The 21,232-nt window shown below is 33.7% G+C and overlaps 1 protein-coding gene across 1 annotated transcript in view; it reads left to right on the forward strand.

Annotated features, from left to right (window-relative positions):
• The window catches only part of LOC107288732 (teneurin-3), a 90,760-nt gene that overhangs the window by 54,801 nt on the left and 14,727 nt on the right, over positions 1–21,232 (forward strand). The window contains exons 10-14 of the mRNA XM_015817377.1: positions 2,287–2,519; positions 3,211–3,365; positions 4,805–5,679; positions 18,578–18,753; positions 19,323–19,558. Coding sequence (XP_015672863.1) covers positions 2,287–2,519; positions 3,211–3,365; positions 4,805–5,679; positions 18,578–18,753; positions 19,323–19,558 — 1,675 coding nt within the window. The remainder of the gene's footprint in view (positions 1–2,286; positions 2,520–3,210; positions 3,366–4,804; positions 5,680–18,577; positions 18,754–19,322; positions 19,559–21,232) is intronic.

Consider the following 21,232-nt stretch of genomic DNA (forward strand, 5'->3'; position numbering starts at 1 on the left):
GTAATGTTCACACTTATTTTAAATTACAATCATACTCAGCTGTTCTCATTAGCCCTCATATTACATTTTCAGTTCTAAATTTCTACATCATCTACCTATTTGCTATTTTTTAAAAAAAAGTATAAATAGAAAATGACATAAACATTAAAGCCCCAATTATACATATCAGCCTTTACTCCCCATGAAAGCAGAATAAGGAAGGAATCAAATCCATCTTTCTGAGGCATGTATTCTTGAAACAGATTACTCCAGCCAAAAGCCTGTATCTCGAGATATGCATTACCCTGGTTTTAGTAGGTAGTAGGATGTAGAATGCAGCTGCTATAAGGAGCAGAGTCCAGGCAAGTCCCTCTAGAAAGACAACCTTGCTAATTATATTGCCCTGAAGTTTTTTACATGTTGCAAATCAAAATCATTGCTTTATTTGCCCATCTAAATTGAAACTGTTGTTACATGGTTAGGGTAATGTTATTTACAAAAATAAAAGGATACATCAGCTATCTGTCTACATTTCTGTCTCTGAATTTTATTTCTACACTTACATATTTTTCAATATAGTAGTAGTAGTAGTAGTAGTAAATTCTTCTAGGGCTACACCAGTTCAGAATTTTGCTTTATCATACTAAAATACTCAGTATGTATGTTTTACTATACAGAAATATTCAATGAAGATAAACATGTAAATATTAGAGAAAAACGACTTTTCTGTTTATTTTTTTAAAGTCAGAATTAAATTGTTTCGATCCCACTTTCTATCTAACATGTTATAATGATATACACAAGTTTCCTATTTCTTGAGCCATAAAATGCTACAAAAGATAGCCTCTGTTAAAATATATATTCCTTGAGTTGTTCTCTCTCACCTTAAAAATAACAGTATTTGGATTAGTATGTGTTCACTTTGTTTTGCCATGTTTTTTCTAGTGTAATAAAACTAAGTCAAATTCCATTATTTTGTGCAAGTTAAATATTCTTTGATTTAAATTTAGATTTGTTCTCCAACCAAACTCTGTAAAATTATTATCCAAAGCTGAATTTTATATCTAATGAAAGCTTTTATTTGTCTTTAGACAACCTAAGCACATTAGTGAAAAGATATGCATGAAAAGGCATACATTTGATCCATTATATTATTTACTATAACCATCATTATTTTATCTTAAAAGAATTTTCAAAAACTATTTTCCAATTTCCAGTTGCATTAATCAAATTTTACCAGTGACTTAAAATGATTATATTTTCCATCCAAATTTCTGTGTCTATTAAAATTACATATTAATAATTATTCAAAACTTGTCCCTACTTCAAAATATAATTTATTCACAACTTGTTTATGTTAACCTCTGACAGTCTTTGCCAGCAATATTAATGCAATGTGTTATTCTAACACTGTTATATTTATATTTATGAAATACTAAGCAGTATTTTTTTGTGAACATATGCTCCAATATCACCTAATCTATTGGATAGATGTTAGTAGCACATTTGCAAATAAATTGGACATTGATCTGACGGATAACTAGGATTTTGTGTATTAGTAGTCAGTCTAATATTATCAGCTGTATATTCATTCTTTTAAGCCATAACTTAGATATATTGTTATTGATGCAATTAGTTAAGTTTTTGGATTGTATTTTTGAGCAGCAGATATATTCAATAAAGTTATTTACTCATTAGGAAAGAAAACTTTTTCTCCAAAATTTATTTAGCTTTGAAGAAGCTAAAAAACTATATATTCTTTTATTTCATAGGAAAACATGATGGCATATTTGGAGGTTTTTTAAATGCTGTGATATTTTGAAAAAAGCTGGATCTATTCACAAATATGCTGTCTAATATATGAAATCATGCTCAGTGATAAAAAGATGCTTGTTGATCAGAAGAAAACACAATATATTATTTATCAGTAATATGGATCGTGTTTTCAAATGGCTTAGATTTATGAGAAAATGTTAAGAACAAAGGAGCAATCTAAGTGAAGAAATCCAAATATAATTATTTGAAACTAACATTTAAAATATGTTACAGATGTCTTAGAATTATATAATTAGACCAATCATTCTCAAAATGTAGTTTTTGCCAAGTCAATTATTTTAAATTTTTTCTATTTTCTAATACAGTAAATATCAATAGATATAGCCCATATAAACCAAAGCTTTTTGGAGTCTCAATTATTTTTTAGAATGTAAAGGGATACTAAATGCTCAAGAACCGCTGAATTAGACAAACAAAAAAAGTGACATAGGATTATAATTATACTAAAAACACTTGTTTTTCTTTTTGCAGCAGTAATCCAGCTCATAAATACTATCTTGCAACTGATCCAGTCACAGGAGAATTGTATGTTTCTGATACAAATACAAGACGGATTTATCGTCCAAAATTACTTACAGGAACAAAAGACCTGACAAAAAATGCTGATGTAGTAGCAGGGACTGGAGAACAGTGCCTTCCATTTGATGAAGCAAGATGTGGCGATGGTGGCAAGGCTGTAGAAGCTACTCTGATGAGTCCCAAAGGTGGAGGAAATTAAAAATTTATGAAGAGAAAAATATGCAATATTAGTCAGCACTCATGATAATATTTAATACTGTCTAGTTGTTTATTCAATCCTGTACTTATATCTTGTTTTCTGAATGGAAGAACCTTGCAAAAGTAAAGTTGCAAAAATGAAGTCTTTGATTTTCTATCATTGATAATTTATCTTTCATTATCATGCATTATGAATATTTTTACCTTCTATCAGGGATGTCCATGGAAACCTGGAATGATACCTAAAAGATGGCATGCATATGATGACATAATCATGCAAAAACCACAATTACATGCTTGCATCATAACCTGTGTTGCAAGTATGTAAATCATGTCAGTTGCATGATTGCATCATTATGCATATGTCATCATTTGTTCATCTGTGGTCATGTATGCATGCTATAAAGACTTTGTATCCAGGGAATCATGAAGGGTTCAGTCTATACTTAGACACAATGCTTAACAAACTGCAACGAACAATGTTTTATTTTCATACGTGATATGCCAGCATACTAGAAACATCTGGTTAGAACCCAATTCTATTAAATTTTTAGAGTCATTCTTGGTGTTTCACGAAAGACGTAAAAAGCAGTGTATAAATAGAACAGTAAAAATGTTGATTGTTATAATTTGAAAGAAAATCATATAGTATATGTTTGTTTGTTTGTTTTACTGAAGGAATGGCAGTAGATAAGAATGGATTAATCTATTTTGTTGATGGAACTATGATCAGGAAAGTGGACCAAAATGGAATTATATCAACATTACTTGGTTCAAATGATCTGACTTCTGCGCGACCATTAACATGTGACACCAGTATGCATATCAGCCAGGTATTTTTAATAAAGAACTCTTTTTTCTTTTGAGATAAGTCATTTTCCCCTGAAACAGCCTGTATAGTATAGTTCACACAATAATAAGATCAGCATGTTCTTTGTCAATTCACTAATCAAAAAAAATAAATACAGGTCTAAATGAATAGATTATTCATTTATCCAGGTCTAATCTATTCATTCACATGTCTTTCAAGCAAATAAAACTCCTGGCAGGAGACAAGGAAAAAATGAGTTTTTTAAATTTTTATGTTATGGAATTTTCTTATACTTGTAGTAAACGTCTAATTTATTTATGCCTTCTGTCTGTAAATTCTAGACAATTAAAAAACTCAGCAATAAATTTTGTGTTAAGTTATTGATAATTATTTCAACTTTGATCACTTCTTAAAATAAAATTTCTGTCTTATACAAGAATATTGTGTTGAATTTAATGCCCCTGAAAACAACCTTTAATTAAATTATTTATTATTTAATTCTACAAAATGTAAATCATCAAAGTAAAACAATTATAAAAACCAAGATTTTATACCCTTTATAGCATCATTTTAGAAACAATTGAGAAAAAAAAATTTTCAAGGTGGGTTGTAACAAATATTGCACATGTATTGACATATATTAGAAAATTACAAGACTCAGATGCATTTCGTACAAACATTTACTCATTATTCTAGTGTACTACAAGCATTTCTTTCTTATTTGCTTGCTTGCTTGCTTGCTGCTTCTTTACTATGCTGTAGTGGGTCAAAAGCTAATGTAGAAATCAGAACTGTATACCCAAAAGCAATTTAACACATGACCAAAATCAGGAAAGACTACCAAACTTCATAAATCCACATGTTTATCAAAACCTCTTCTTGTCTGTGCATAGCTCAGATGCTGCACCTCCTAATCAGAACTGTGATTGCAATGACATAACATTTTGCAACTTCCCAAGAGATTTTGCTAGACTGGTGTTTTAATAAAAGGCTCACAAATTGATATAATTTTAAATATTGCCTTTTTCAGTAGAGTTTCTCTAGAAATTTTCTTTGCATTGCTGGGTTTGTAGGGAGACAAGCTCTTAATATTGTGTGGGAGTCAGATCTGAAGGCCCCATTTGTTTCCACAGAACCCCATTTACACAAATTTGTCATTAACTTTATTAATTATAAGCTTATTTTTTAATTCTTTCATTCATACAAGTTCAGCCTCTAAAATCAAATGACATTGTTTCCAGACTGTTCATTATTTTTAATTTTTAATTTAATTGTTTTCATCTAAGTTCAGTCATTTAAATTGTTGAATAACACCATTCTCTGTAATTCTGTGCAATTAAAAGAAAACAGACAAGTATTCCAAAAGTAGCAGCTAGAGCTATTTTAAATTTCATCCAGAAAATTTATTTGGTTAAAGCCAGGTTAACTAATGTGTTAATAAATTGTTCTTGTTTTGATAAGGTACGTCTGGAGTGGCCAACAGATTTAGCTATTAACCCAATGGATAACTCCATATATGTGCTGGATAACAACGTAGTGCTTCAGATTACAGAAAATCGGCAAGTCCGTATAGCTGCTGGAAGGCCAATGCATTGCCAGGTTCCTGGAGTGGAATATACAGTGGGAAAACATGCAGTGCAAACTACCTTAGAATCAGCCACCGCTATTGCTTTATCCTATAATGGGGTGCTTTACATTACAGAAACAGATGAAAAAAAAATAAACAGAATAAGACAAGTAACAACAGATGGAGAAATTTCACTAGTTGCTGGAATACCTTCTGAATGTGATTGCAAAAATGATGTTAACTGTGACTGCTATCAAAATGGTGATGGCTATGCTAAAGATGCCAAACTCAGTGCCCCTTCTTCCCTAGCTGTATCACCCGATGGAACACTGTATATTGCAGATCTTGGAAATATTCGAATAAGAGCTGTGTCAAAGAACAAACCACTGCTGAATTCCATGAACTTTTATGAAGTTGCCTCTCCAACTGATCAGGAGCTCTATATCTTTGATGTCAATGGCACTCATCAGTACACAATGAGTTTAGTCACAGGAGATTATCTGTACAATTTTAGCTACAGTAATGACAATGATATAACTGCAGTTACTGACAGCAATGGAAATACCCTTCGTATTAGGCGTGACCCCAATCGGATGCCAGTAAGGGTAGTATCTCCTGACAATCAAGTCATCTGGTTAACCATAGGAACCAACGGTTGCTTAAAAAATATGATAGCACAAGGACAGGAACTAGTCTTGTTTACATATCATGGCAATAGTGGACTCCTAGCAACTAGAAGTGATGAAATTGGATGGACAACATTTTTTGAGTAAGTATAAGGTTATTGTATACCCTTTTGAAACATGCACAGGTTGGTGTAATTGAAATTTGATGTATATTAATAAGACTAATAAAGCAACTATTAGAAGAGGAATTGTGCACACAAAACAGAATACACGATCTACCTGATAAGAAATCCAGAGTAATGCGGTAACCAAAGCTGATAGCCAAGCTAGGTTAGCCAATCCCATTTGGGTAATATAGAAAAACAGCTACCCAGTATTAAGTTATTTTGGCATGTAGTGCTAAACTACTCTGCGGTAGAAAGTATTGCTCTGGTGTGTTGAGCAGCTGCCCATAATTGTTTGCACTGGTTCTGAGAAAGTTGTTTTCCTCAGCAAAATGTCAGCATCTGTTTTCTCAATTATTCTATACATGTTCTTATGAAAAGCAATTCAGATTATTCAGAACTCTGCTGGATTAGGTCCCAGATCCATCTAATCCAGCATGGATTAGATTCATGTATCATTTCCATTTATAGCTAGCCAAACATCACCTAGGAAACACAGTCAGATTCTGAATGGAACAGCATCTCTTTCTGTGTACCTCAGAAAAGTGCTATGACTTACAACTAATAATAGCTGTCAAAAGATTGTTGCATCAATATAATGTTCCTATTGCAAGACTAGCAGAAGAGACATAAACCTAAATGGCCAGTCTGAAAAGTAATAAGGGAAATAACTTAGGCTTAAACATTGCTAGGCAGCAATAAAAAAAGAGACAGGAATGGAAGTTGGTTTTTAAATTGATACAGTATAAGATGTGAAAGAAGAACATAGAATAAGAATGAAAACATTCAAAAGACAATAGAAGAAATTTAAAGGGCAGAAGAAGGATGTGCTATAATCGTAAAAATACGAAATTAGGTGAGTTGAAACATTAAACCACCCATTTAAATAGATTAGGGAATTGAATAAGCACTAATGGAGATATTTAGAAGCATATTGCCAACCCTATGTTAATTTAAAGAAATCAAAGAAACTTTCCACTATAGTCACCTATAAGCATCTCAAAAGTTCTCTGTTTTTGTTCTAAACAATATGACATACTATATATGGGAAAGAAATAATTGGATTCATTTCTTCCATGCACTTTACTATGCAATGCAGGGTGAGTCCCATAATTTCTCCTAAAATGCAACTTCTCCTATTATTCAAAAAGATCATTTGACTGTCAGATCAACTTTTATAGGCATGATAATAGAAAATTTATCTTGGAATCCAAATATAGTTTTTCTTTTGTTATAAGAAGCCATCGAGACATTCCTATTATTCAGACATGTAGCTTCTTTCCAGAAAACAATTGAAGCATGAGTTTATTATGTAAATCAATTAAACATCCTTTTCAGTAAATGTATGAGGACTGGTATTTTTTAAAAAATGCATTTAGACATCCACCTGTTTAAATAACATGAAATCTTAATATTATTTTGTGGTAAAAAGGTATAGTCTGAATTGATAGCTAAATATAAAATTAAGTCAAAATACATGGGAAAGTATGTATAGATCAAAATAAAAATAAAATTTTGCTTTGATCCTACTTCACAAATCACATAAGCAAACCATATTCTCTTTTATTTTTACTTTTTTCTTTTAAAAAGTATGTACTGCCCAATCCATTTATGGCTCTTGGCAGCTTACAAACAGTGATATAAAAGCCAAGGTAAAAAGCCATTAAAGCCCACTTAAGGCCTTAAAAATTTTAAAGAACTTTTTAGAACACTAGGATATCTCAGTAAAATATGTTAAGCCCCCTCCAGAATTATAACAATTAACAATAGCAAATTGTTCTCACAATAGAAAAAAACAGAATTAGCAAAAAGTATGGTGCAAGCTATATAGGAATTAGCAGTTCTTTGAGTAACCTGGGCCCAAGCTATATAAGATTTTATACACCATTCTGAGCACATTGACTTGGGCTCATGAAGCAATTTTTAACTAGTACAGATGGTTTCTTATTTCTTACAAGTACCATTCATCATCCATATTATTGCATTATGGAGCAATTGGAGCTTCAAAACTATTTTATAATGCCATTTCAAAAAAGCACTTTGTAAATTCTATCCCTCCAGAAGGAGCCTACCTAATATATCAGCCAGTGCTGGTAAAAGGTCCATCTTGCCACTAACATAATATGGCTTTCCAGTATCTATATAGGACCCAAGAGGACCTAGAAACTATACACCTGATCCTTATGAAGTCTAGCCCCAAGAAAGGAAGCACTTGTACCTTGTCTAAATTCTGGTTTGACTTGTTCACCCACATTTAGCCCTTTACAGTTTAGTGGCATGCAGAAGATCTCTAAGCATACAATCTAAGTTCACAGAAAAATAGAGGTATCGACAAATATACAGCAATCTTCACCCATGCTAAGATGATGTAACTTATTCCACATCAGAATGCAGGGCTACTTGGGAAGAGCTCTCAATGTTTCTAAAAACAATAATCTCTTACATGAAATTCCGCTGTCTGTTGATTTGGGATGTTTTTTTTACTTTCAGTCTAATTCTACCAACACTGCCATATGTTGAAGGAATATATTTTATCACCGTCATTGTCTTAAGTTTGGAGATGGAGAAAATGTCACCTATGCTAGGGGCCTGGCTGTTTGGGATTCTAGTAGAGAACTGTGCCCATATTCAAATGTTGTGGAGAGCAACTAGCTGAGTAGATGGGATACAATTATGTTGAGGAGATTCTTATGCATGGATCTCCCTTTACACAGTTAAACTTTATGATTTAGTCACTATCTGGACCATAGTCTTAATTATTTTTTATTTCCTCTTTTTAATTTTATTTTTATTCATGTTTAGGTGCTTATTTTTATTGTTTTATTATTAGCCATTGTTGAAAATAAAAAGTACAAAAATAAAATATAGATTTATGTTCATTGCAAATTAGATTCATGATCAGCTATTTGAAGGGGAAACTTTCTAAGTATGTATCAGTCACATTAAAAACTAATTCATATTTTATTTCCAGTGAAAAATCTTAAACTGCAGGAAATCCTTCCCATGACAAGAAAAGATTAGACCCTTTCATTAAACATGCTGTCTTACTGATTATACAATTTCAGCAACACTGAGATGCCATAGTAAAATACACCATATTTTCTTCCAACAGGGGGGCAAGATAAACATAGCAAGACTCTTAGTAGATTAAGTTTTGTGTCCTCAGCAGTAACATTTGAACTGACATTTAAATTAGTTAACTGAGTTGCAGAAGGACCCAACTCTATTTCCTGATGGATGAATTCTATTCTGAAATAAGGAATTCCTGGCAGACAATTCAGACTCTCCCTTCATACAGTCTAGAGTCCCTGTATTAACCCCCAAATTGTCGTAATGAAAGAAAAGTAACATTACCATGGGAATAATCTGCAGAACCATCTCTTTCAATATATCATAGCAACGTGCCAAAGGGAATTTAATTGTAAAGTCCTCAGGGGTTTAAATATATACTGCTCAAAAAAATAAAGGGAACGCAAACTCCTTCAGTTCCATGTTAAAATGTTCCCTTTATTTTTTTGAGCAGTATACTTTTGCCTCTGGTCTGAGATAGTGTGGATTCCCCCCCCCACACAGTATTTAGGGAACATTTTAAATAACTCAGCTAAATATCTTAGCTCATTTCATTGTTCAAAAATGTTGGAGAAACTAGTAGGATCATAGTAGTATATACAGTATACTTAGAATTCTTGATTAGTGAAGAATGTTGTGAGAGATTTGCATTTGATTGGTAATTTTCAATAGCTTGATAGTAAATAAAATTTCCAGCACCAATACTGCAAATAAAAAGTGTCAGATTGGTGTAATGGTTAAGGCATCAGAGTAGAAACCATGAGACTGAGTTCTGGTCCCATCCTAGGCACAAAGCCATTTGGGTGATCCTGGGTCACTTCCTCTCAGCCTTAAGGAAGGAGGCATTGGCAAGCCACTTCTGAGAAACTTTGCCAAGAAAACTCAGGGACTTATCCAGGTAGTTGCAAAAAACTTACTTAAAGGAACAAAAAAAACCTCTGTTCAAAATAATACTTATACGTTACTAGTTCTGAGGCAATGAATACAAAAATATTCATTGTTTGATTTTGTGAGACAGCAGCTGTCTCACGTCCCTGCTAATTGCAGATGCTATGGCACAAAATATTTTTTCAAATAGGCAAGGAAGTAGGTAACACTTGTTCATGCTCAGTCCTAAAACTTCATATTAGAATATTTGCCATTTAGAATAAATCATTACATCAATATGCACCATGTGATTGCAAATACCTATTTAAAATATGCAGATATGAAAAGCTAACAAGTAGCTTTTAAAACATAAGATGATTGTTATGATTTCATTCAGTTCATTTTGTTATATTACTATGGTTGTGTTATACAACACATTTAGCTTGGTTTTACTCAACTCATTTTTCTTAGTTTTCACATTACAGTACATTAAAACATATACTAACCACATGGGTGGGTTCAAATACTACAAAACTGACCAAGCTTTCCAAATTTACAGTATATGAATATAGCCACAGGTTTTGCAACATACCTGCTTGAGCATGTTATCTGAGTGTCTAATTCTTTTTTGCCACAGAAATATTTCTGACCCAGAAATTTATATATGTAGTAGCAGTCTATGATATTTTTTTCCTGAATTCTATTAAATCAAAAGTAGAAATCTAGGTTACCAAGGCAAACTGACTCAGAGTTGATTAACATTTGGATTATGAGAAAATACCCGGGGTAAATCTAAAGCTAGATTAGGTCACTGGACGAACACTGCAGAACAGGAGAAGTAAAACATTCCTGTGTTAATGCCAAAATATGTCAGTTTTGCCCAGGAATCATCCCTGGAGTTGAGTTTTATTCAAAAGGGTCTTCCTCCCTATAAAAACAAATACTAAAATTATCAATTAGCAAATAAGTATTATTTCCGTTGTATTTCTAAAGCCTGTTCATCTTGCAAGTCATTCAACATTACAATTAAGCATTTAAAAAGCTGTTTAATTGTCTGCTGCAAGATCAGGTGAATACTGTATTGTCATCCAGTCCTGATTATTCTGTCAGTTGCTAAATATTTCTGTAATTATATATTGGATTCCAAAGCAAGTCAAGTTTTGCATGCTAAATAACCCATTACATCTCTAACAAAAACCTTCCCTTCCACATTTTTTTGGCACACAGATTATTCAAATATGTAATTTCTTTGATATGTGCATGACAATTTGAGGGAAGATTTCATCTTAATTGTGTTTTGAGAGCTGTATCAAGAGTAAACTGTGAAATCCCATAATGAAATAATGTTTGATCTTTCTGACCAATATCTACTATTTTATAAATCAATTATTTCTGTATTCTTATTGCTGTAGTTACATTACCTTGAATTTAGTGAAGCAGAAATGAAATGGACTGAACAAATAATTTTAATCCATTGCATAGCCCCAGATTAATCATATTGAGTACATAAATAAAATAAAAGACATGTATCTGACAAATTAAAAATCATACACTATCACAAATTATTAAAAATTATAAGGCAAATGAATTCATTTTCACAATCAGTAGTGATTGTTGTTGTATTGAGATTACAATACAGACAAATACAGACTACCAGACATTCTACTGACAGAATATAATATGGCAAAAAGCCATATTGATACATCTTTTAATATCTACTTTTTTGATTGCAACAAAAATATTTTGTTTCTTCCTGTATATTTAAAGAACAATAGGAGCTGTTGTTACAATTCTGGTAGAACTAGATTGTGTGTATCTCCTTCAGGTCATGTCATTTGATTTTTTTTAACATCCCTCTCAATTGATCTAGTACTGCAGCCTGGAGATATCTGCTATAAGCCAGGACTGATGTAAACCATACAAAATGCCCAGTACTATATTTATTCCAACTTTGTACGTACAATTCAGCACTTATGATTTAAGGATCTGGACAAGAGAATTGAAACCGTATGTCAGACTCCATGTAACTGACAAATAATCAAACAGCACACATATTTCAGAAGAGTAACTTTAGTAATAATCAGGGATAAAAACATAATTTTAAAAATGATAAGATTAAATTCCCATCCACATATGTATGGAGAGTCAAGTAAGGTTCAGTCTCTTTGAAACAGTTTCTTCAACAACTCCTAAATCTAGCCTGAATTTCTTCTCACGTATGCTAGACCAGGGGTCTCCAACCCCCGGCCACGGACTAGCACTTGGCTCACCAGGAATCAAGCCGTGTAAGCGAGTGAAGCCCGATTCGCGCATACATGGGATCCAGGCAACACGCAATACCACGCCTCCCTGGTTCACAGAAAACCTTCCCTCCATGGAGCCAGTTCCTGGCACTCAAAAGGTTAGGTGCTGCTGAGCTAGATTCTTCTTTCCCTGCTTCTTTCCCAATCTTTAATAGCTAATTTTGGTTTCAGTATCGATCTGCATATTTGGCAAGAATTGTGGGAAAGAAACAGGAAACTCATTCTAGCTACCTCGTACAAGGAAAATCTCTACAAGATGTTTTATAGATGGCACTTCCCACCCGTAAGGCTAGCTAAAATGGGTCCAAATATCTCACCTTTATGCTGGAAATGTAAAACAGCAATAGGATCATATTACCATATGTGGTGGGAATGCCCAAAGGCTTGTGAGTATTGGAATAGGATACGAAGATGGCTGAAAAATATATTAATGTTGGACTTAGAGTTAAAACCTGAACTTTTCCTGTTGGGAATAACCACGAAGAAATACAATAAGGGAACAATCTATTTGCTGTTACAGGCTTGCGTTCGTGCAAAAATGGAAGAGCAAAGAAACTCCCACAGAGGAAGAGACACTATATAAAATATTACAATGTTCTGAAATGGACAGGCTCACAATGGTATTGAAAGACAAATGTAGATCAGTTTATTTCAAAACCTGGGGAAAATTTTACCGTTGGAAGGATTCGAGGGGGACCGTTGGGATTAGAGGCTAGCGTTAAGATAGAAATATATGTAATTTTAGAATAAGTACTGTATATAAAATTCAGATGTATATTCAGAGATGAAGAACTGATTGTAAAATGTGGAATAATTTTATAAGAATGTATATACTGGAATGTCACCTTATATCCAATTTTTTTTTTTAATTGTACTATAAATAAAATTTTGGGGAAAAAATAGCTAATTTGATAGAGAGAAGAAATCCCTTAGTGTATTCTGTTAGGGCAAGTATATACAGGTGTAAAGGGTGCCAGAGATCCCAAAGGTATCAAAGTTGTGTCCACTTAGTAAAAAATCTGCATTCCTTTTCCCAATGCTTAGCCAGTTTGCCAGTTAGAACCATTGTCACAGTGAAATACTCTGTGGCTGATAAAATAAAAATTGAATTAATGGAGTGGACTTTAGATGATGATACTTTTAAATCTCACCCCAACTTGAGTTTATTTTGCATATTCAGCATTGTACAGCTAATTTAGCTAATTAAAGCACTAAAGGGCTTATTTAGTGTTAACATATTCACTGCCTGATAGGATGGAAATATACTGACTGCCAATTTGCTATAACGCCAGGTTCTAAGTGCTTTTGTTGACATATAACCGCTACATGGGCCAGGATTTTATTCAGTTGATGGATCCCATCCTTTCCATAGCAGTTAGGAATGCAATATCCAATAAAAATATCTTGCCAGTGACATGTTATATATCAATCCATAACAATATTTTCTAAAGAGACAGTAGCTTCCTCCATGACTTTCTGGCTTGTAAACATTTGGCATTAACTGAAAACCATTAATTGAATTGACATATCTTGGTACGTCTGCTGTCTGTTTTTAAAGTGTTGCAGTTTTATGGTTTAAGAAGTTTAAAATTTAGAGTTTTGATCCCATTTGTGCGTCTTCTTTAAGGTTGTGAGGGCTGTGATGAAAAGCTGATAATAGATCTTTATGCTGACTTTGATGTTAACAAATGAAAACATTGTGTCTATACAACACGCAGAATATATACACTTACATACTAAATTATCTTTGAAGTTTTGATTGTAACATAGTTAAACACAAAAAAATGTAAAAGATATTGTGATTTCCTTAAAACCTTTTGTCTGTTATTTTACCTACAAATGCACAATCACACTAAAGACATTAGAAAAACCCTGTGTCGATCCCAAATATAAAGTTACAATAATACAAACCTTCAGAGCGCCTAATTAAATTTAACATATATTTAGAACATCTCAGTATACACTGTGAGGGAACTCTTAGCTCCTGGCTTGTAAGAGATAAGTAAATGTTATTATCTAGAGAAAGAAGACATCATTATTTTCAAAATCAACAAAGTGAAGTGAACTTCAAAAAGTACCTTTAAAAACTGCTTATTAAAGTATTCCTGGAAATGTATTGTGCTTGACATATTTTGAGGAAAATAATGTAACCCTGAATGAAAAGAAATTGTGAAATGGGACATTTATTTCCCAGAAGTAAAAAATGAAATGAAATAAAGGGAAGCAAAATACCTTTTTGCTGATGTTGTAGCTTTCAAGTTGTACCCAATCCAATTCAGGAATATAGCAATGACATATACATTGAAAGCTTAAAAAAGCAGATGTATTTATTTAATCACTATTGTTTTGAGACACCATCACTGTGGAAATCAGTTCATACTTTTAACAACGTTACACACTTTCTTAACTAAGTTTGTTAATATGTTCTGGGTAAATGTAAAAATTTTAAAAATAAATAGTTACTCTGATAATTTAGGGCTGGAAAACCCAAGTTTGGTATTCTTCTCTTTTTTAAAGAAAAGGTTAGCTGAAAGCGTTTTATACACCTAATAAGCCGATGGATACTTTAACTAGATTTTTTTTTATTTGCCTGTTAACCATACAAAATAAATGCATATTTCTACATAATAAGCATAAGAGGCAGGATATTTTCTTTGATACATAATTACTGCACACTTGATTTTAGCCAAAGGCCGAAAAGTAATAGGTTTTTTTTCAGATCATATAAATTGTTCAATTTTTTTTGATACATAAGAATATATTTTCAGTACAAAGTTTTTGGAGCAAGTTCACAAACAGTACTGTACAAAAGTCTCTCATGTTTAATTTTGCATCCTAGAAATAAAAATGTCAGTATATGCCAAATAACTCTGAACCTATGGAAAAATTGATATATTTTCTGCCAAACATCCAGACAGATGCTCTAAAGATTCTATACCGATAGAATTCAGCTGAATATGAATTCTCATATTCATATTGAATATCTTGAAAATCAAGATAAAATTTTTCATCAAATAAATAGACAATTTTAATGGAAGTAGTCCATGATTTATGACCGCAATTGGCACCAGAATTTTGGTCACTAAGCAGTTAAATTATTAAGTGAGTCATCCTGTAACCAGACCCAATTTTACAACCATTTTTATCATGGTCAATAAGTGAATTGCATGGTTATTAAGTATATCTGGCTTCCCCAATTGATTTTGCTTCCTGGAAACCAGCTGGGAAGGTCACAGAACATGATCACATGATTGCAAGACACTGCAACTATCATGAATATGAGCCAGTTGCCAAGCACCCCTATCATGATCGTGTGACTGTGGGGTGGTGCGACGGTCACAATGTCAAAGACAGGTTGTATATTACCTTTTTTATGGTATTGTAACTTAGAACATTGTTCAACATTGTTGTAAATCAAGGATTACCTGTAGTTTTGTTCTTCCTGTTGTTAACCATTTCAGATCTACTCTTTTAAATATCTGTCACCATTCATTAACAATGTATAAATATAATTTCAATCTTATCACATCTAATTTTCCTCTGTGATTTTTCACATGATTTTGGAGGCCAAAGGTGTAGCTTAAAAATTATTTTGCAGAAATACCTCTGATTATTTACTGCTTAATACTAGACATATTTATAAGATTTGCTCAGAGCTGTTAGGTAGACTGTCCATCAATTCAAAAAGGAATTTCTGAATGAGAATTAAAATGTAGAAGAAATAAGTAAATTTAGAATAAGATTCCAAGCTAGGCAGGTTAGCAATGTTTTCAGCTGGAATAGAAAACTAATAATATCCGGAAATTGACTGCTTAAAATGCATGTAGATATAAAGAAAGGCAGAAATGGCTCAGACAAAAGAACATGAAGAGGCAGCATAAAAGCAACTAAGAAACATATGCGGTACATGATGTGACTTTTAATGAGAAATTCTTTTGCACTTTTTTTGTCTACTACAAAAATCTATGTAGTTCAGAAAGCACACAATAGCAGTGATACCATTTTGTAGGATTTAATAGGGTTGATGCCCAGTCAAAAAAGTAGCCTTTACAAAGGTAGATCATGACTTTCTCGGTTGCTTGCCATGTTAGAGCCATTTCATGTCCAGCACTATAAATCTTAATCTTGATTGGTCTCAGCATCAACAGATTGCTTCTTGCAATGAAGTTCCTTAACCTACACATTTCAGAGTTACATTACAGTTCTCTAGATCTCCATCTCTATTATATTTAAATAAGCAAGAGTAGGTGCCAATAGAACCCTCTAAAACTCTTTTCTTTCTAGCTGTGTTTTACAAGTGCTTTTATATATGCAAGTGTCTATGGAGAATCTCAGTCATGGTTATCCCAAAGGTGCTTTTTCAAGAGGCAACTGGATTTTCTTGTTTTTCTTTGAAGACATTTCACTTCTTATCCAAGAAGCTTGAATGACACCATCTATCTTCAGTCTATAACACAGTCCTTTCAACAGTTCCAAGAAGGCTCCACACCCATTTGCACTACTCAGGTGGCTCTGAGGACACAGGCAAACCTCCGAGTGGCCTCAATAACTCTCTAAAAGAACACAAATGACTAGCTGTCTGCAAGGAATATAAATCTTTCCATTCCCCACCATCCAGTCAGAGCTGAAGAAGCTTCTTGGACGAGAAGCGAAACGTCTTCAAAGAAAAACAAGAAAGTCTAGTTGCCACTTGCAAAAACACCTTTGGGACATTATATTCAAGCGCTGTTTGCATTTACAGATAATTCCTGAGTTGTGATCGTTCCCTTAGCAAAAGTTCGAAGTTACGCAATAAGGGCCCCCTAGTGCTTATGAGCAAATCTCAAAATTACAAATATTGCAGCGCCACGGCAGTCGTTCACTGCCGTGACGCTGCAACATTCACCCTAATTATTCCCTCCCTCCCCACCCTCGCCCCGGGTCTCATAGGCACTAGGCTTTCAGTACTCTGCGAAGATCGAGATCCTTCACTTTCTTGGCTGCTCTAGGCATTTGGTGTGTTTGCAGAGAATGGAGGCCTGAAGTAATACAACATCACACAAGATCAGTGGGGCAAAATCACACGCTACTGATCTTGCGTGATCTCATGGTACTTTAGGCCTTTGTTCTCTGCAACAGAGAACGGAACCAAAGCCGGGGGACATTTCTGCGTGCCTCCGGAGGTTGGATCCATGAGCCGGAGGCCTTTTCCAGGCCGCTGCCACCGAGATCTGAGGCAGGGGACACTTGTGCGGCCCTCCAGAGGAAACAAGCTAATTAGTGGCAACTGAAAAATTTTTTGCAAAAGGAGATGCAGCCTGCTTGCAGGCATTTAGTTCCTGAGCGGAAGCAAACAGCTGATGGGCAGCGGCAGCAGCGGGAAGGCCTCTCAGTTCAGGCAGAGATCAATTAACAAAGTGGAGGAAATAGTAAGTCAGATCTTCATTCATTTAACGATCCATTTGATTTAATTAATGAATTTGATTTTAAACATTTATAACATTGAATCTGATTCATTTGATGAATTTTTTGACTTACGAATCTAATGGGCAGGCTGCATTAGGTTCGTACCTTGAGGACTACCTGTATTCTATGTAGGACAAAGAATTACTTGAAGAGCAGTGCAAATCAAAATAGGAGTTTTTCCCAATACATAGCCTTAAAGATGCAATGTGCTAAAAATTATCTTGTACCAGAGATTTTACTAGGGGAAACTCCTGCACTAATGTGCAAATGATTACACTTATCGTGAGTATTTTTTTAGAAATATTATTAAATACTTTGAAAATAAATATATGAAATTATACACAAAAGAACGTGACCAGCATATCATGTTATTTCCTCTTATTTCTGGATTTCAAGATACTGTATGTATATTATTGCTTTATGAAAATTATCCCCACAGAAGATATTTATTAATGTCAATCTGGATGTAAGATGTTGAGTACACAAATCACTCAGGAAATAAAACATGTAGTACTGTAATAGACATACCATGAAAGAAAAGGAGATTAAACGAACAGTTAACAGGAGCATTCGATACTGAAATATTTGGTTACAAGTACCATTTATTCTTTTTATATTCAGAATTTTATCTTTTTCCATTCAATTTTTTGTTCCCAATGTATGCATCACAATAGCCCCAGTATTAGTGCTCCTTTCACAGCTTATTGTTGTGTTATTAAGAATGTGATACTGTCAGGAATGTATGAACAAAGTTTGCTCTCTTCATAAACAGATAAGGCCCATGCTAAATTAAAAAGGGAAAAAAACCATTCAGAACCACTGGATATAATATTTGTATAAAACTGAATTAAATTTACCCTTATTATAGAAAGTGAATTCTGAACATAAAACAGTTTATCCCTATTAAATATATTTCTTTTAAATAGCAAATTAGACTGCAGTAGGATGGTTATACTCTAAAGAGATATGAGAGCCATTGGGGTTTTTTTCCCCTACCAAGCTTTCTTTATATATTGAAAAAACTTTCAATAAATTCAACAATTTCTTTATTTTTTCATCGTGCACAGTTCAAGCATAAAACCTCAAAATTCCTCAGTGTTATCAACAAAAATTTCTAGTTTGAGTCAGTGAGTAAAAATAATTCATTCTTGCTTCTGATATGTTTGTTTGTTCGTTTGTTTAAATTGTTTTAGCTATGACAGTGAAGGCAGATTGACCAATGTCACATTTCCAACTGGAGTGGTCACTAATCTACATGGAGAAATGGAAAGGGCTATTACTGTTGATATTGAATCATCTAGCAGAGAGGATGATGTCAGCATCACTTCAAACCTATCCTCAATTGATTCTTTCTATACAATGGTCCAAGGTATGTTAACAAATTAAATGAAGCAATAGTGTTCAAGAGAAAAAAATGAATTAAAAGAAAAAACACTACTATATTTATTACAAATTGTGATGAAAACTAGCCTGTATTTTGTATAGGTATAGGGTTAAAGCCTTAATCTTGTATAATATACATACCTATTTAGAAGAAAATTCAACTGAATAAAGTCATAAACTCTATGCTTGTGTCTCTAATTTTTATGATTACTCTTTCACTAGTTGTGGATGCAATTTGCAAGTGAAAGTTTAAAAAATATTTAGTGACATTGATTAAAACTTTTTATATACACTCTGTTTCTAAAATGATTCTAAAGATGCATGTAGATGTAAAAAATAATGCTTCTTATGATATATAGTTGTCATACATTGGAATAAGTCAGATAAAGTTGAAAGGTCATAACCAAAATTAAGAGATTCAGTTGCATTAAAAAATAAACATTTGTTTTTTTTAATGCAACTAAATGTTGCATTAATGTTGACTTGGTTTCTGTTATTAATACTGTTGTATGAAAAATCATGGTTTAGAAATATATTTGTTGGGTTTCATTTCAGATCAGTTAAGAAATAGCTACCAGATTGGATATGATGGGTCTCTCAGAATCATCTATGCCAGTGGCCTGGATACACACTACCAAACAGAACCACATGTTTTAGCAGGTACAGCCAATCCAACTGTAGCAAAAAGAAATATGACTCTTCCTGGAGAAAATGGACAAAATTTAGTGGAGTGGAGATTTCGAAAAGAACAAGCACAAGGCAAAGTCAATGTGTTTGGCCGTAAGCTCAGAGTAAGTTACATCTCTAATGCATTTTTATTTTAAGATGAATAGTACAGAAGACCTAGTGAAAGCTGTGCTGCAGCTGCCAAAAAAGCCAACACAGTGCTAGAATCAAGATCATGTGAAGTATTAATACCACTTTACAATGCCTTGGTAAGGCCACACTTGGAATACTGCATCCAGTTTTGGTCACCACGATGTAAAAAAAGATGTTGAGACTCTAGAAGGAGTACAGAGAAGAGCAAGAAAGATGATTAGGGGACTGGTTGCTGGAATTGGGTATGTCTAGTTTAACAAAGAGAAGGACGAGGGGGGACATGATAGCAATGGTCCAATATCTCAGGGGCTACCACAAAGAAGAGGGGAGTCAAGCTATTTTCCAAAGCACCTGAAGGCAGGACAAGAAGCAATGGGTGGAAACTAACCAAAGACAGAAGCAACCTAGAACTAAGGAGAAACTTCTTGACAGTTAGAACAATTAACCAAAAAAGCCAACACAGTGCTAGGCTGCATTAACAGAGGGACAGAATCAAGATCACGTGAAGTATTAATACCACTTTACAATGCCTTGGTAAGGCCACACTTGGAATACTGCATCCAGTTTTGGTCACCACGATGTAAAAAAGATGTTGAGACTCTAGAAAGAGTACAGAGAAGAGCAAGAAAGATGATTAGGGGACTGGTTGCTGGAATTGGGTATGTCTAGTTTAACAAAGAGAAGGACGAGCGGGGACATGATAGCAGTGTTCCAATATCTCAGGGGCTACCACAAAGAAGAGGGAGTCAAGCTATTTTCCAAAGCGCCTGAAGGCAGGGCAAGAAGGAAGGGATGGAAACTAATCAAGGAGAGAAGCAACCTAGAACTAAGGAGAAATTAACCAGTGGAACAACCTGCCTCCAGAAGCAGTGAATGCTCCAACACTGGAAGTTTTTAAGAAGAAACTGGACAGCCATTTGTCCAAAATGGTATAGGGTTTCCTGCCTGAGCAGGGGGTTGGACTAGATGACCTCCAAGGTCCCTTCCAACTTTATCATTATTATTATTATTAAAGCTTTCACTGCTTCAACTGAACTTTTTTTTCTTTTAGCAAGTCTTCTGAAGCCAATAAGATAAAAAGAAAATGGAATAATCCTTGCTAATATAATTTAAAGTTAGCAATGCCTCAGAAAGGAATATCTTAATTCATCTGCTCATATTATTCTATGTATTTCTGGATTTATAACCCTCAGTTAGTTTTTACCATTAGCATTACACACTAAATATAAAATCCTTTCTATGCAACCCTATCTTTTTCTGCAGATACATAGAGTGATCATTTTAGATGAGACCCATTAACAGTGCTATAGGATAATCTTAGACATTAAGCTGTAGTCATCAACTGTATAATTTCTTACTTTTTTAAAAAGGAGGTTTACAACCCTAGGTGTATTTCATTTCACTGAATGTATGAAATGTGGGCTCTCCTCGTAGTATGTTGGTTTGTGACCTGTTGTCCAGGTTAGATATACTAGCTTTCATACCAAAGTATAAGCATGCTTCGGAAATAATTGGGCTTTATCTATGTTTGTAGCATACTATCCAAAAATCTTCAGTATTCAAAAACTGACCTGTATTGTCCCTAGTTTTAGCACAGGTGTGAATAAGACTGGTAACCTAATCAGCACTATTCAATCTCATTTGAA

This window comes from Protobothrops mucrosquamatus, unplaced genomic scaffold (assembly GCF_001527695.2).
Source record: "Protobothrops mucrosquamatus isolate PMUCROS unplaced genomic scaffold, P.Mucros_1.0 scaffold581, whole genome shotgun sequence".
Taxonomy (NCBI): domain Eukaryota; kingdom Metazoa; phylum Chordata; class Lepidosauria; order Squamata; family Viperidae; genus Protobothrops; species Protobothrops mucrosquamatus.